At 34.7% G+C, this 17156-nt stretch overlaps 1 protein-coding gene across 1 annotated transcript; it reads right to left on the reverse strand.

The window, feature by feature from the left end:
• Nucleotides 1-353: 353 nt before the first annotated feature.
• On the reverse strand, nt 354-2125 carry LOC136840540 (uncharacterized). Its single transcript, XM_067107181.1, has 2 exons — nt 1673-2125; nt 354-870 (listed from the first exon to the last, which is right to left on the reverse strand). The coding sequence occupies exons 1-2, from the start codon at nt 1915-1917 to the stop codon at nt 663-665; spliced, it is 453 nt and encodes a 150-aa protein (XP_066963282.1). The 5' UTR covers nt 1918-2125; the 3' UTR covers nt 354-662.
• Between the last annotated feature and the right edge of the window lie 15031 nt (nt 2126-17156).

Here is a 17156-nt window from a genome sequence, read left to right on the forward strand (position 1 = left end):
TTTTATACTGCTAATATCGAAACACTACAACAACTGTTCATGTGGCATGTTTTGACTATATCTAAATCTCACCTCTCACAGTAATAAGCTTCCTAACTCTGATGGAGTCGACCATATGAGCTGATGCTGGCTGAAAATAACGTAGCGTCTGAGAGGGTGACATATCGTTTTGAACTTTTGAAAATACTGTTAATGCTTAACTTGTGGACTAGTATGGCATTTTAGCACAGCATGGTGCACACACTCCCCCCATACCTCTAAGCAATAATGGCTAATTAAGGACCTTGCACCTGATTTTTTTAAAAGCTGAAGCCTAAGTAAGGCAACCAGACATTCAACGAAGTGAAACATGTCAGCCCCTTCCTCCACATCACATACTAATCCACAAATGATTATTTACAATATTTTTAAGTACAGATTTATTTTACATCATAGTATAGTATTACCAAATAGTATCTGTTCATAATGTTTTTGAACCACTGCACAGCTTTGTAGTGCACTGCATCCTCTGAAAGGGAATTCCAGTGATAAATTACATAACAGGAACAAAATTAATTTAGCCCAGAGCAACCTGGTAGTGGTATAATGTAAAAAGTGATTAGGAATTCACCATTATGGTTGCTAACAAATAACACTAACAATATATATCTTATCTGACATTTCTATGAAACTTTCCAAGGTAAAACATCACCACGATATAGACAACACTTACATGGCATTGCATCACTGTCAAATAAGCAGTCTGGGATGGCTGTCTCCTCACTGATCACATCCAGGACTTTCAGTGAATCATCAGGCACATCTGCAGGTGGTGGCCCACCACCAGTTTTAAGGCACTCTCTCCTCCTGGTGGCCTGGTCATGCTTGGCTCTGATAGAAAAAAGTACAAACAAATGAATATAACTACATAACGTACAGGTACTAGAACTACAAAATATTCTACTATACTTTACCGAATTCTCATAGTCATTCCACACACCAAAAAATACCATGCCTTACCTATATAGGCTATAGCCTGGGAGTGCTTGCTTCTGGTTTACAACTAGCCTAAGCCAAAATTGAAACGGTACATTGATACCACTGGAAAAAATAATTCCCACTGTTAATTTGCAGAACAGTATCCTGCTATGCTTTCACCAAATTCTCATAGATTCCTCCCAGACACCAAAAAATACCATGCCTTATCTATACCCCTAGGCAGTATTATTTTATAAGTTGCCAATACACACTTTGACATTGTAACTTACATTTTTGAAAAGAGCTCTTCATTCTCATTATTTTGAACCCCATAAACACTATGCGCAAATGATAAATAAAAAAATTAGAAAATTTACAACTTATAAGGTAAGAATACCCCCCCCCCTCCATAGCTAATACAGCAAAATTGTAACCAGTCAACACCCGTAGGTGAAGTTATATTGGTATTTTAAGGTTCTTTTAGTGCCCGATTATTTCCTAGTCATTTTTGCATGAAAAACTCAAAATGGTTTTTCGTGCAAAAAATGGCTGGCTGAGTCTTATTGGCAACTTGTAAAATTTTACCCCATAGGCTATACCCTGGGAGTGCTTGCTTCTCATTTACAACTATCCTAGGTATAAAACTAAATTGAATAGGTACATTGAAACAAAAACTCAATTTCAATAAACAGGTTCCAAGACAACTAAAACTTACTTGATTTTTAGACGTTCCCATGCAGTCTTTACCTGGGCCACTGTCCTCTTTGGTCCCAGTCCATACGTATTGTACTTCTCAGTCACCCTGGCCCATGCTTTCTGTTTTTCAGCGATTAATCTTCGGTCCATTTTCCTAATATGCAGCACTTTCTCTTCCTGAACCAGCTCCACTATCAAGTCCCTCTCTGCTACCGACATAGGACTAATCCTCGGTACTTCACACGACGTTGAAGGGAATTCCATGTTCCAGTCCTGGTGGTACCTATTGGTGTGGTTGGACTTCTTCACCTACTGTCGTCTGCTTGTTTACCTCTTCCAGCGTACCAACTGTCCCGAGCGACGCCTCTTCGAAGAGGCGCTTCCGCGTTGTTTTAAAAATACCGCGGGACGAAGAGATTTCACGAAGAGGCTCTTCATCGCTCGTCAACGAAGAGGCTCTTCGTAGTTTAAAAATACGGGCCTGAAACTCTTCGTTAAAAATATTTGCGTACATTTGGGTATTTGGACCCAGCCTATGTGGGAATTCTTCAAGAACCTGTGCAGCAGTCTTCCGTGCGTCGTTCCTCTTTACCTGAGATCATCAAAGACTTCTTTTCCTTGCTCTCTCTCTCTCTCTCTCTCTCTCTCTCTCTCTCTCTCTCTCTCTCTCTCTCTTGGGAGCCAATTTATTTTACAATGTGCAGTTAGGAAAACAACTTCAATGATTATTTTCTAGGTATTTTCTGAAAGCCTTTCCTGATTACTAAAACAGCCTCCATTATTTTCCAGCTAAAGTCTACGAATTGCAGTTCTACAGCTTTTTATTCAGACTGATATGAAAAGACGGACAACCAACTCTTGAAGATTAATTTTTAAATAATCCATTCTTTCTGCTTATTTCATCATAGTTTACGCTGCCTTTCATTATCATGGTGCATAAGGATAATATAAATATAATTTCAAGAACTAATTATAATAATTCTCATTCTCGTGACACTTCCCTCGCCTTTATAGAATCTAATGAAGGTATGATTATTCATTTAATAATGGTGAGGCTAATGACCAGGCTCAGTGTTGTTAATTTTATTATTAAAAACTGCCATGTTTTTTGCAATGCATTTTAAAAACCTTTCAACGTTTTCAAATGTTTCTGCTAAACTGTGATGGACACTATATGGTCTTTTTTTTTTTTTAATCACAACTTGGCTTTAAGAGTAAATCCAGGGATTCTTCGGTCATATTAAACTTTTGGGGATTAAATTACACTCAATATAATGATGGATAATTCATTTATTGCCCTTTTTTCTCCTTAATCAGGACGACTGAACTGTCAGTCTGCTATTCCAAAAAGTATTTAATTTCACTTTGAAATTCTCTACCTTAAATTTTGAGAATATCTCCATATTTCTCAATTTCTCTTGATTAATTAGGAAGAGGTCTTTGATTAATTAGAACGAGACAGAACTTACAAAAAAGAAAAGACCTTTTTACTTAGGAGTTTTGCTCTGCAGTCAACTTCAACACACCGCAGGCTTAAATGATTTTTTTTTGTCAATGAAAAGGCATGCTATAATTAGAGAGAGAGAGAGAGAGAGAGAGAGAGAGAGAGAGAGAGAGAAAGGATGGGAGACAATTTTGCTTTAATTAGTTATATATTTTTCTGGAAGGTTATGTTTTTAGGACAAAAATAAAAAATGCAGTTTTAGGATAAGCTTCATGGAAGTATAGAATATTCGAATAATAAAGGCAGACGTTATACATAGACAGATGAAAAAGTTCAAGTGAGAAGTAGTATTCAAGAAAGGTCTCAAATGTTATTAAGCTTTTTTTGTATATACGATACAAATGAGAAGAAAACTGTACATTTTGTGTAGCGTCACGCAGCATATTTCTAGATAATGGGACGAATATTCAACAATTCTTTATTTATTTTTCAATACTTTTTCCTTAATTATCTCAAGTTCTGTTAATGGATGAACTGATATTTCAGACATATAGCTGTCGAATTCGTAGGTTTCATAATCAGATTTTTCCGTTTAATTCTTAAGAGAATACATTTCTTATTGCGCCAGTGAAGACAATATTGCGATAAATATTACTAAAACTGACTCTGAGAAAAAATAAACATCAAAACATTATAATTAGCCTTAGTCTTTTCATCGTTATACACACACACACACACACACACACACACACATATATATATATATATATATATATATATATATATATATATATATATATATATATATATATATTACATACATTTTACATATATATATATACATATATATGCATATATATATATATATATATATATATATATATATATATATATATATATATATATATATATATATATATATATATATATATATATATATATATATATATATATATATATATATATATATATATATATATATATATATATATATATATATATATATATACAGATGTATGCTTGTATATCTACTAGTACCATCCTACTTAACACCGAGCTTGGTTCAACCAACCGGTTGCAAGTCAAAATGAAGATAAATCGAACCTTAGAAAGTGGCCGACATTCTGGGTAGGGCAGAATGTCAAACATTTGCTATATAAAGTGCCTACATAATGTGCTTCTATTGATATATTTTAATCATTTATGTTGTTGTTGTTGTTGTTGTTGTTGTGGTTCCCCAGACTCTGTTATGCCAGGAAGCCTGCACCGCGCAAGAAGGACACCACCCTTACTGGATCTCACCATAACTGTGTGGTAGTGTGGATGTTGTGTTGTTGTCTAAGGGCTGCCAAGTTAGGGCAATCTACTAAGAGATGTGTAATTGTTTGGGGACTAACTTGGCAGAGTGGACATATGTCTGTTTGGGTGTTGTCTATGCGGTGTTTGTAGGTGTTTAGTGATTGGTGATGACCACAGCGAAGTCGAGTCAGGTGTACTCTCTCCAATCTTGAGAGCTGTGTTTCTGTGCTGCTTATGTTGGGTGGGGGGGTGCCGAGTATTTTGTTGTTGTCTGGTGAGGTGAGTATGGATGTGCTTTTTGTTTTGTGTGATGTTTGTGGGTGGTGGTATAGAATTCAAGATATTTGTATAGTGTCTGTGTGGTGTATTCGCTATTTGCCTGTGTGTTGGAGGGTGGTCGTGAAGGTAATAGCATGGGCTGTTTGTGTTGTTTATGACTGATGCCAAGAATTGTGTGCCTCTCATGTCTAAGTGTTGCCTGATGGTGAGAATCTTGGTTTCGGCGTGTAAGTGTTCTATTGGTGTGGATTGTGTACTGCCAAGGATGATTCTAAGAGCTGTGTTTTGTATTATTTCTAGTTTGTTTAGTTGTGTGTTGGATATGGCAGGGTGCCAGGCTGGGCTGGCGTAGTTTATTATGGAGCGGATGTATTGTTTGTATACTGTGATGAGCGTTTCTTTTGTTGTCCAAATGTTGTGCCTGTTAGTGATCTTAGTGCATTTAGTCTAGGTGTGCATTTCTTGATGATGTTACTGACATGTGGAGCAAATGACATTGAAGTGTTGTATGTGACTCCTAGGATTTTTGTTTCATGTGTGTGTGGAATTGTGGTGTTGTTCAGCGTTGCTGTGGGCCTGTACTGATGTTCTTTGTTGTGACTAGTGAGTAGTGTACTTGTGGATTTTGTTGGTGCTATCTGTAATCTGTTTTTGTGTGAGCCAGTTTTCAAGTTGTGTTATGTAAGTCTGTACTTGTGTGGAGCATACGTTTTGTCTGCATGTATTGATATGATTGTTAGATCGTCTGCATATGAGGAGATGTATATGTTGTTAGGTGGTGTTGGTATGTCATGCATGAATAGGTTAAAAAGTGTTGGACTTAGGACGGAGCCTTGTGGGACGCCGTTCGGGAAGTTTCTGATTTTGATGACTCGCCAATGTAGTGTACAAATGCTTGTCTGTCTGTTAAGTAATTGGCGAGCCAGCGTTTGGTGTTGTTGTGTAGTGTGGTGTTGTAAACTTTGTTGATGAGAAGTGGTCTAGAGATGGCGTCAAAGGCTTTACTTATGTCTATTGTGATTAGCAGTGTTCTTTGTGGTGGGCGTCTGGAGTTAATGCCATCTTGTATTTTTTGTGTGAGGTTGGTGAGTAGTGTTGTTGTGGAGTGGTGTGGTCTGTAGCCATGTTGAGTGTGTGACAGTGGTATGAGTGGTGTGGTTTTGCGTAAGATGAGGCATTCTACTACTTTTGATGGTGTGCAGAGTAAAGTTATAAGTCTGTATGAAGCTGCTTGTGTAGGTGTTTTGTTTGGTTTTAGAAGTGCTATTATTTTCCCCAGTTTCCAAATGTGTGGTATAATGCAGTGTGCGTATGAATAGTTGGCTATGTTTGTCAGTGTTTGTGCCATGGGGACCTAGATGTTTTAAGTGAATGTTTGAAATGTTATCGATGCACATGGCTGCAGAGTTTTTAAGTTGTTTAATGATTCTAGCAGTCTTCTGTTGTGGCTAGTATTACTGTGTAATCTAATGGGAACTGTTGTTTGCGTCTGTAGATGTGTCTGTCTTCTTTGTATTTGCGTAGGTGGCTGATTTTTGCGTAGTGGTTTATTAAGATGTTGGCTTGTTGTTTGCGTGAAGGGATCTTGTCAGATGTGGTGATTGAGGCGTGACTTTGAGTGTTCCCACTGTTTGAATTGATGAGACTGTTGATAGTTCTGTGTAGTTTGGATGGGTTGGTTCTGTAGTCTAGTGTACCTTGAAAAGTTTGCCAGTTCTCTGTCTGTTTTTGAGTTAATTTGGTGTTTATTTCTGTGTTTAAATCATGTATGCGATTTGTTGTGATTTGTGTGTGTGGGGTTGGTGTATTTCTTAAATTGTTTCGTTCTGTTATGAGTCTGTTTATGTCAGGCGTGAAGTTTGGGTTGTAGTGTTTTCTGTTGCCTTTAGGAACGTTTCTTTCGTCTGCATTGTTTATTATGTCGTTGAATTGTATTGTTGTATTGTTTAGTGTCTGTGATGATGTTATGTATATGTGGTTTAGCTCCCAGAAATGAGCCTCAGTGGTTTCCAAGTACTCATCCCAGGCAGCGCGCTTGTAGTTAGGGATGGTGTGTCTTGTATGTGAGAAAGTGTCATGTGTGGTTCGGAGTGTTATTAAAATAGGAAGGTGGTCTGATGATAGGTCTGTTTGTGTTTTCCATGTGATTGATGGTGCTATGTTGGGTGAGCAAAATGTTATGTCTGGGGAGTGAGACTAAAGTTGGCTTGGTGTGGTATGTGTGTGTGCATATCTGTGTTGTTTAGTATGTATAGCTGGTCTAATTGTGTTGAGATGTCTGTGCCTCTTTTTTGTGATGTCTTGCATTGGGCGTACCAGTCTCAGTGTGTTTGGCATTGAAATCTCCTCCCAGAAGTATATCTGGGAGGGTATTCAACGCCTGCAGTCTAATTGTGTTAGTGTTCTGATGTGCTGCGTTTTTTCAATGTAGGATATGTTATGGTGTATGTATGTGATGAGGCCTCCGCCATCACCATGTTGTCTGTCTTGTCTGATGGCTGTGTAATTTGGTATGTTGGGTGTTTTATGTGTGTGTTTCAGTTTTGTTTCTTGAATGATGGCTATGTGGATCTTTTGTTTGTGCATGAAATGTTTTAGTTCAATGTTTTTGTTGCGAATGCCGTCAATGTTTAATTGTAAGATGTTTATGTTGCGGCGATTATGTCTAAGTGTGTGAGTACATGTATTTAGTGGTGCATTTCTGTGGGCGTTAGGTGAGTGTGTGCTATGGGGTGTTGGGGTTTTTGGGGATGTTTGATTTGTAGGAATGGGTGATGGTGTTCTGGGATTGGAGGAAAGTGTGGTAGATGTGGGAGATGGTGATCTGTGTGGTGTTGGTTGGTTGGTGTTTATGTAATGTATATAATGTACAGGTAGGCGTCGAGTTACCAGGGGGTCAGGTTCTTGCACGCATGTTGAAAGTCACTGAGTCATTTGGTCTGTGCTAATTTTTATGTTTTTTTTTTTCACTGACAGTGTTTCTAGTATAAACATTGTAGGGTATTAAATAGTGTAGAATAAGGAAGGATGAAAGAATTTATTTTGCATTTTCATCTCCCAAAGGTAACAAGTATGAAACGTAAAAGGGAAAAATGAGTCTTTCGCACGCCAATTCCTGAAACCGTGCTATAACAGTTGGGCAATGCATGGTTTCATTGCATTTACACTTGTATCATACCATTTATAGTGCACGTGATGTTACAAGCAAACCACCTATATACTCGTATTCATCCAGAAACTGGTTGGCAAATCTGTTCGTTACTGTTACAATGTATTCCATGGCTTCATCAAAAAACTTAAAGAGAAAAAAACTCCACCTGGTTTCCCTTATCCTGAACAATAAATGTCACAACTTTGGGTGAACGAAAAGTAAAGGGAATCCACTCTTTATCCGTTACTGTCCAGTAGTCACTTGGCAACGTGATGCTCGAATCTAAATTTGGGTTTTCTTTAGAATCAGATAAATTTTATTCAGTCTGTGTCAGAGGCTTCTGAGGTGTTACTCTGAGCCTCGTAGTCATCACCAGTCTCTACATCGAGTAGTGATAATATCTCTTCCGGCAAAAGATTTTTCTTTCTCCTTAGAAAGCTCATAATAGGAGATAAATGGGGTCAAAACAAAAAGAAATAGATCTTTCACCATTGAAAGTCTGAAGCTTAGTGGGAGGCGAGCGGCAGATGTCCTCTGTCAGACTCTTTCCGTTACAAAAAAAAAAAAAAAAAATTGCCATTTACCCCTAATTTAACTCCGAGTAGCGTTACCAAATATGTTCCTACAATTTGTATAAGAGTTAGGTGTATTTCTATGCTTGATCAGTGCGCCACGAGCATTGGGCCTCATAAACACGCCCATAGATGGAGGATGGGAGAGAGAGAGGGGGGAGCGGAATGGCTCCACTCACTTAAAAAAAAGTAACTTTCTAATCATTCATTACAATAATGATTATATTTAATTTTTTTTTACTAAGAATTCATTAAATTCACCTTTTTACATTGTTGCTTTCCCTTACCACGAATTACACTAGCGAGTGTTGCGTCACTCATATTGTGCTGTAGACTAGACTCGTTATGCATTGTTTTTAAAAATGATTAAAAGGATATTATTAATATTAAGTTTTTATTTTAATCGTCGATTTCCAATTTTGCCTTATGCACGGAAACGGCTCCTATGTAACTTACTCCGTGTTTACATCTAGCCTACGCAAAGACACGCAATTTACATTTTTTTTTTTTTCAGCTTTAACTGGGTATCACACTTACATATTTAAAGTACACAGGGTGTTTTATCACTGTTAGTATTGTATTTCATTAACTAATTAATTTTCCAATTCATCTCAGCGTTTGTAACTTGCCCCAAATTTACATCTACGTTCATATGCTTCGATGGTAAACCAGTGGTAACTGCAGTAACTGCACCCAAAATAAAATCTGTTTAACCTTATTTCCGTTGAATCTGATGAATATCACATCATAGTAATGTACAGTATTGGAAATTGCTGTACGATTGCTGATCTCTAGTTTTACTTCGACCAATTTCTTATTCATAATGTCACGAAATGTTACGATGTTAGTGTATCACGTGTGGAGCACATGCGCTTTTTACGTTTTCGCATTTGCTTGAGTTTTTTTTTTTTTTTTTTTTTTTAGTTTATTCTGAGAATGGTAATTAACTCATAGTTTTGCATGGGAAATGTTGTGATATTTTATCCTTTTTCTTTTATGAATTCATAAAAACTATAGACGAACTTTCTCGCCGCCTTTCCTGTTCCCCGAACCTTGTGTACACTGAATCTTCTTTGGAACCATTTTTGAACCATCCAGTATTTTTGCGATGAATTCTTATATATATATATGGTATATATATATATATATATATATATATATATATATATATATATATATATATATATATATATATATATATATATATATATATATATATATATATACTGTATATATATGATTCATGTCTGTATGTATGTATTTATATAAATCATTCACTGTAAATAAGGCAAACACTGGTCATTGCATATCAACATGGGGGAAACTCACTGGCATGAAAGCGTGAAGCTGTTTCTGTACAAGAACATCGATTCCTAGTTAATTAAAGACCTTGCTCAAGTAAACTTACTAGAGTCGTATTATCAATAAGCATCTGATATTTCCTGTAAACAGGTAATGAAGCAGCAGCGCTAAGTAGGTCATGCGAGCGCTAATCTTGAAATACATAGATAAGGGATAAGCTATATAGCATTGCAGCTATATTAAGGTTCAAGTTCTCGCTATCGTATTTTGAGGAGGAAATATTGAGAGAGAGAGAGAGAGAGAGAGAGAGAGAGAGAGAGAGAGAGAGAGAGAGAGAGAGAGAGAGAGAGAGAGAGAGAGATTACATATATAAATAGAAAGATGATGACATTCAAAGATAAATATTCGAAGGCTCTTCTTTCCAATCAAAAATTAAAACCATTTATCCTGTTTTGAGGATGGAAATACTTTGCTGCATACATAGATCGATAGGCAGAGAGAGAGAGAGAGAGAGAGAGAGAGAGAGAGAGAGAGAGAGAGAGAGAGAGAGAGAGAGAGAGAGAGAGTACATATATCAAGAATAAGACATTCACAGGTTACGAAGGGACGAAATACAATAGACAGTCTAACTTGATATAATAATGGGCACTGATAATTTAATTTTAAACATAAATAACTCGACATGCTATTGTTAAATATGACAAAATGGTTTCAGAAGTTTTCCTGCCTGATACGTATTGTAGACAAGCTTCCTACTTTACATATCACTTAATGGCAACAGTTGTTTGACCCTTCCTCTTCTTAATGTCATATACCAGGACTTTTGGACATTGTGCTGTTTAGGTAGGTTATTTTTTTATTTTTTTTTTTAAAGTGGACATCATTTACTTTTACCCCAGTGCCATAGAAGTAGCAGGAAAGGGCACTCTTTCTGTAGCCTTTACAAGAAAGTTACATCTAATATCGAAGTCTGAATTTCAATTACGTACCTGTGGTTTGTCGCAGACAGGTATTTTCCGTTCCTTCTCCCTTAATAGGAAAGTTTACGATATATTCTTATTTGTCTAATATACCGATTCTCCTTGTTTGTGATTGAATTTATACTCCATTGTCAGTTTATCTTATTACTTTCTTGGACGTTGTTGCTTATTGGTAATTAATTCTGAGGCTGGGCTTTTCTTCTCACTGTACTTAATGACTTGGAGTTTTCCTTTCGTTGTTATTTTACCAATCTCATTAAATAAGAGTCACAATCCATTCTGTTCCTCCAATTATGGCGCCACTGTTTGGCTCCTCTTCTCGGTTTTTTTTTTTTTTTATAGAAGTTGATGATCTGTCAACCTGTTAGTACTTTAATACCTTACGTTGATCATAGTAAAACCCTTTTTATATTCATGCCTGCTTACCTCGAATTACCTTCAATATTTTATGTATATTTAGTTTCATTAAACTAACATTATACTAAGTCAGTCCCTCTGGTAAATAATTCTTCGCTCTTCGTTTAACTATTTTAGTTTGGTCAACCGCATAAGATCTTTCTTTAATTTCAGTTCAGTACTCCGCTTGTTTTCTTTCTACTTCAATCTGGAGAATCATAAAACTCATCCAGGTTTGATTTTCTTCATTATAGATCTAAAATTGAGATTAATACTCAGTTATCCTACAGCGTTCTCATCCATTGAAATCTTCACAAATTTTATATGCAATGATAATAGTTTTGTTAAATAACAAAAAGAAACTACACTAAAAACTCGAAATAAAAAAATGTTTTATCCAATGATGCAATATTTTAATAATCAAGAGTAGATCTGACAAATTTTAAATTCAAGAAATGACTCGAAACCTAAAGTATCCAAAATGGAAAAAAGTTTTAAAAATGGTCCTTCATTTCACTTTCATATATATATATATGATATATATATATATATATATATATATATATATATATATATATATATATATATGTATACATATATATATACACACACACACACACACACATACTGAACACACACATATATATATATATATATATATATATATATATATATATATATATATATATATATATATTATACACATATACACACACGTACACGCACACGCGCACGCACACACACACATATATATGCACAGGTTGATTAAAAATTGTCAAAAAAAAGACTAATAGGACCGTATATATGAGTCCCAGACATTCCGTGGATTTCTAAGAGAAGTTGTATGAGAGCCTTTTTACGCCCCCCCTCATGATCTAAGGCCCTTGAACAAAAAAATTGTCTTCCGCAATTAACCTTCGGGATATTTATATTATAAATTATGAAGTCGACTCATGAGATGGATTTGTTAAATAAACACTAGACCAGACTTTCTACTAAAACTCGAAATACGGCTATACGAAAACTTTACGCGTTTCTTATGTGAATGCGGTGAATTATAATGCTACTACGAATTTCCTGAAGATGTTTCATATAAAAAATTACCCGATATTCTTGTGACTCATACTAAAATAATATAGAATATTGTATTCAGTTCTGGAACCCGGCTTCTCATTGTATCTAGACATTTAGAATATTGTATTATATATGAAAATAATTTAATATATTATTATAATATTATTTAAGACTTATCATTACAGTTTAAAACATTGTTCTTAAAATTTTTTTGTTATTGGTAGTTATTGTAATAAGTATTACTGCCATTTATTTATATATATGGTTAGCGAGTCTTCCGTGATTAAATCAGTTCCTCATTCTGGGCCAAACAAAGTGTGACCACCCTCTAAGACATTACGTTGTTTCCTCACAAGTTCCACGGCCTGGCCGTAAGAGTGATACCCAAAAGATGCTGCACTCGTGCAAAGGCCATTAAGGAGGCAATTATACTTGGTGTAATGAAGGGGAGACTCATTGCTACTTACTGCTCTTTCAGAGCCCGAGAACGCGTTTCTCATGTTCCCTCAATCAACATTATACTCGCTTTAGTCCCTTGCACTCGTGCGAATGTTTTTTTGCGTCTCTGCCAGAAATGGAATGACGTCAATTTTCATTTGCACTTCGCTGCTTTCAGTGTTGTTAGGGACTTCTCCATTAGAGTACTTGTATTTTTTATTTCATTTAAGTAACTGAAAATGGTTAGTATTATTAGCCAGTTCACGTTATTCACTACTTGGCACTCTAAACACTTTAGATTATATATATATATATATATATATATATATATATATATATATATATATATATATATATATATATATATATATATATATATATATATATATATATATATATATATATATATATATATATATATATATATATATGATTGATATATAATATATATGATTGAAATCACTTTACCACGTGATTCGTTTATCACACATTACCAGAGGTGAAATAATAAGAAACAGGGTGTAGGTCTATTATTTATTCACCTGTGGTAATGTATGATGATATATATATATATATATATATATATTTATATATATATATATATATATATATATTTTAATTTATTTTATATTTGTCTATGTACTTAAATCCTTACAATTAGTCATCTCACATAGAAATTTTGACGTTGTCTTTCCTTATCATTTATAAAATTATCCTCAGAACCGTTTTGAAAGAGAGAGAGAGAGAGAGAGAGAGAGAGAATTTAAAAATGCCGAAGATATTAGTGTTGAAGATGTTTTACTTGGTATATCGCCAAATGTGTTAAAATGTTTGTCAATCCTGTAATTCTACTTTTATATGTATATTTTTGTATATGTTTCTTTTCAGTTGCTAGTTAAGTAAAATATTCTTATCATTCTAACATTAGTTGTCATTTCTCATTATTTAATTTACCTAAATGCATCTAAATTACCTTTGAAACTCCATTCTGTCTGAATTAAGACATGAAGTGAGTCAAGAATTTTATTTAAAATATCAGAAATAGATCTCTTACTCTCCCATTTCATTAGGAAGATGAGAATGAAATCCCATTTGGAAAAAATGAGAAAGAAGACTGGAGATGATATATTAAACCTGGGTTCCGCTCCAAATTGTCTGAGAGAGAATAATTCGAATTTCAAAGGTCTGTTTTCAAAAAGGAAGAAAAAATAAGAGCCTCATGTAAAAATGCTAATGAGGCAGAATGATGACTGAAAGCCATTACCCTAATTTTTTATGCTTGCAGATTATTACGTGTCGTTTATATCCAACAAATTTTTTTGTGTTCAAAAAACCTTTCTTGTTATTGTCGTATCCTCTGTAATCGGTCATTGTAAGATTTTTAACGTAGTTTTGAAAATAGTATCAGTTTCCTTCCAATATATATTTTTATATATGTTTTTTCATGGTTTTTGTTTTAATTGTTGAAATTGGTAAAAGAAATATGTTTAAATTTTTATCATTCAGTTAAAATTTTTTTATTATGAATTTTCTGTCATTTTTTTTTAAGAGAAAATATTAATATTAACTAAAGAAAATGCCATTCTTATGAGAAAACAAACCCACTAGCCTGAGATAACGATAACCTAAGAAAAGATGAACTCCATTCTATGATTCTGAATTAAACAGCAACACCTTTTTAGTCAAAGCATCGGATAAAGGTGAAAGTTTTTCATTATTAATATATAAGAAATAGCAATGTTATTTACTAAAGTTCAGTTCTTGCATACCAGAGTACTGTGGGTTTCTATGCCAGAGCCATCAAAATATTTGGTAAGAAAACACAATAATGAGTTAAATGAAAGGACCCATTTGGAAAAAAATGAGACTTGGCGAATATTCAGAACTAAGACAAGAAGGAAGGTTTGCTCACTTTTAAACCTATTGCATCAGCAGGTGAACACACACACAAATGAGCATGTCTGAAGATACCTCATAGTTACTCCAGGCAGGAAGCAACGATATCCAATTGGGTAGATTTGTCTCTCTTGTTTTTAATACCCATTTTTCAGCGATATCAATGATGGCGAGCAGGATTTGTCACGTCCCTTGATAGCATTATCATTCTCAAGAATTTTATTATTATTATTATTATTATTATTATTATTATTATTATTATTATTATTATTATTATTATTATTATTATTAATCATTGCAACTTCCACAGCAGTTATAGGAGAAGTTGTTATGATTTCTTCCATTTTCTTGATATTCGTATTGTTATCCATTACAAATAATTTATGCTTAGTTCATCCACATAATGAACCAGTCTATAGCTCATTTGTTAGATCTACATCTATTCAGGGCGGGAATACATAAAAAGACAATCCATTTTGTTTATTCAGGTTTTACTATAGCCTTCTATTTCACATGTCATCACTAGAAGTAGAATTTAAATGAAAACAATGACATTTTCAATTGTTAGAGTTGTAAAGTCAACGCCATTGTTTTATTTCAGTTAATGTAACCCATTGTTATTTTTCTTGGTTTTTTATTTATATCATATAACACCCTAAACAGCGCTTGTCAGGTATGGTAGGAGTAAGATTTTGCTATTATTTACCTGCTTCAAATCAATCAAATGTAACACGATTTATATTGATATGCATGGAAATGAAAATATATTGAAAAGTTTGAATGAGGAACATATTGTTATAATCACTGTGTTTTAATAGATATGTTTTAGAGGTACAAATAAAACATCTAACACTATACAATTAATTTACAAAATGTCTTCGTCGTCGTCACTCTCGAGGAGGAGGTCATCATCCATTTTTTTCATCGTCGAGATCAATAATAACTCTTGATAATGTCCGAAAGTACTCTTCCTCAAAATGACGTGTTTTAACAGCTCCTGCCCGCACTTTTGGGGCGGCCATTGTTACCCACCATAGAAATAAACCTATTTAAATCTTGCAGGTCTTCTCGCTTCAATACAAAACCATTTGCAGTCTTGCAACTGACAATTCCATATCCTGCTGGCCATTATCATAGATTTGTCGAAGCCTTTTTTTTCTCATTTAAGCAAATCCATTCACCGCCTACCTGGTGGATGGGCCGGAGCCTTATGAGTCATATGTTTACGTCACGAAAAGAATCCTTGTCTGTGAATGCGGCATCGGTGATTCATTTACTCTATAAAAATCAAAACTATCGAACTTAGGCTCTGCAAAAATTAGGTAGGGTTATAAAATAACGATGCCAACTTTCAGCTTTAATGCTTTGATAAAAGTTGTTGCTGAAAAACCGTGCTTCATCGGTTCAATTTGTTTTAGACATAAACAATCGTATAATTTCAATCCTATTGCATCATTACTTTTGCCTCGCTAATTTTCGGCCCTGCTTCATAATTCCGTTTCATATTTTATCATGTATTATTGTTTTTCGTTCATTCCAACAATTCTCCTGTGTTCTTTGCACGTAACAGTTATTCTTACGTTCATCTATTTTCTACGTTATCTCTCCCTTCCCGTTATAAAATTATCCTTACAAACGTTTCCGAAAAGCTGGAAACGTTTCCAGGCAATAACATTTTTCTTCTTCTTCTTCTTCTTCTTCTTCTTCTTCTTCTTCTTCTTCTTCTTCTTCTTCTTCTTCTTCTTCTTCAGCATTTATTCTCACACGTTAGTCGGCTTCGTCCTCCCTTCCCTTTATAAAATTATCCTCAGAAACGTTTCTGAAAACCGGGAAACGTCTCCGAACAATCACTTCTTCTTCTTCCTCTTCTTCTTCTTCTTCTTCTTCTTCTTCTTCTTTTCGCCGGCATCCAGTAGTTTATTCCCCTCCTCACCTTGAACTTGCATCAGTTCAACTTTTGGCGATCCGTCAGTAATTCCGCTTTCCTTCACCGTCACTCGATTTTTGAGTCTCTTCCCCTTCGCTCTCGAGCAACTGCTAGTAGCTGCTCGGAGCGAGAATATTGGATATCTGCGTTGTTTTCTGCAGTTTCCCCATCACAAGATTTTTTAATTGCTGAAAAAAGCTGTTGTTCATAAATCGTAATTTATTGTTGCAATGTGTCACATCAAACAATATCCCCAGTTGTGCTTAAAAGATTTTTTTCTTATATTTTAATGTATTTAAGTTTTAAAAATACAGATTTCCATCATAAGTAGAAAACTGAATGTGAAGCAGTGCGCATTGTAGCACGTTTTTCGTTATAACATATAAATGACAACACACAAATATGATTTTCATGAATATTTTATTTCTTATTTTTCCGTATAATTTGTTGTAATATATCACTTAACTGAGACCCCCAGCTGAAGCTTAGCTTGAGTGAGAGAGAGAGAGAGAGAGAGAGAGAGAGAGAGAGAGAGAGAGAGAGAGAGAGAGAGAGAGAGAGAGAAGAAGGGGGGGCACATGCACGTTAGGCAACAGTATTATCAATTTCAGTTAACATGACATTACTAGCATACTTTGCACAGATAATACTTGAAAATTGCAACTATATACAGGGCTAATATAAACACAACCGGAGATGATAATAAAAATGATAGATTAATTCAAAATCATTATTTCCCTTGCAT

This window comes from Macrobrachium rosenbergii, chromosome 7 (assembly GCF_040412425.1).
Source record: "Macrobrachium rosenbergii isolate ZJJX-2024 chromosome 7, ASM4041242v1, whole genome shotgun sequence".
Taxonomy (NCBI): domain Eukaryota; kingdom Metazoa; phylum Arthropoda; class Malacostraca; order Decapoda; family Palaemonidae; genus Macrobrachium; species Macrobrachium rosenbergii.

What these genes read in the sequence shown, in the direction of transcription:
- LOC136840540 (XM_067107181.1), bottom strand. Translation starts at nt 1,917, where the DNA reads ATGGAATTCCCTTCAACGTCGTGTGAAGTACCGAGGATTAGTCCTATG. An exon ending in TGGGAACGTCTAAAAATCAA is followed by an intron (nt 871 to 1,672) that starts GTAAGTTTTAGT and finishes TTTTTCTATCAG; the next exon opens with AGCCAAGCATGACCAGGCCA.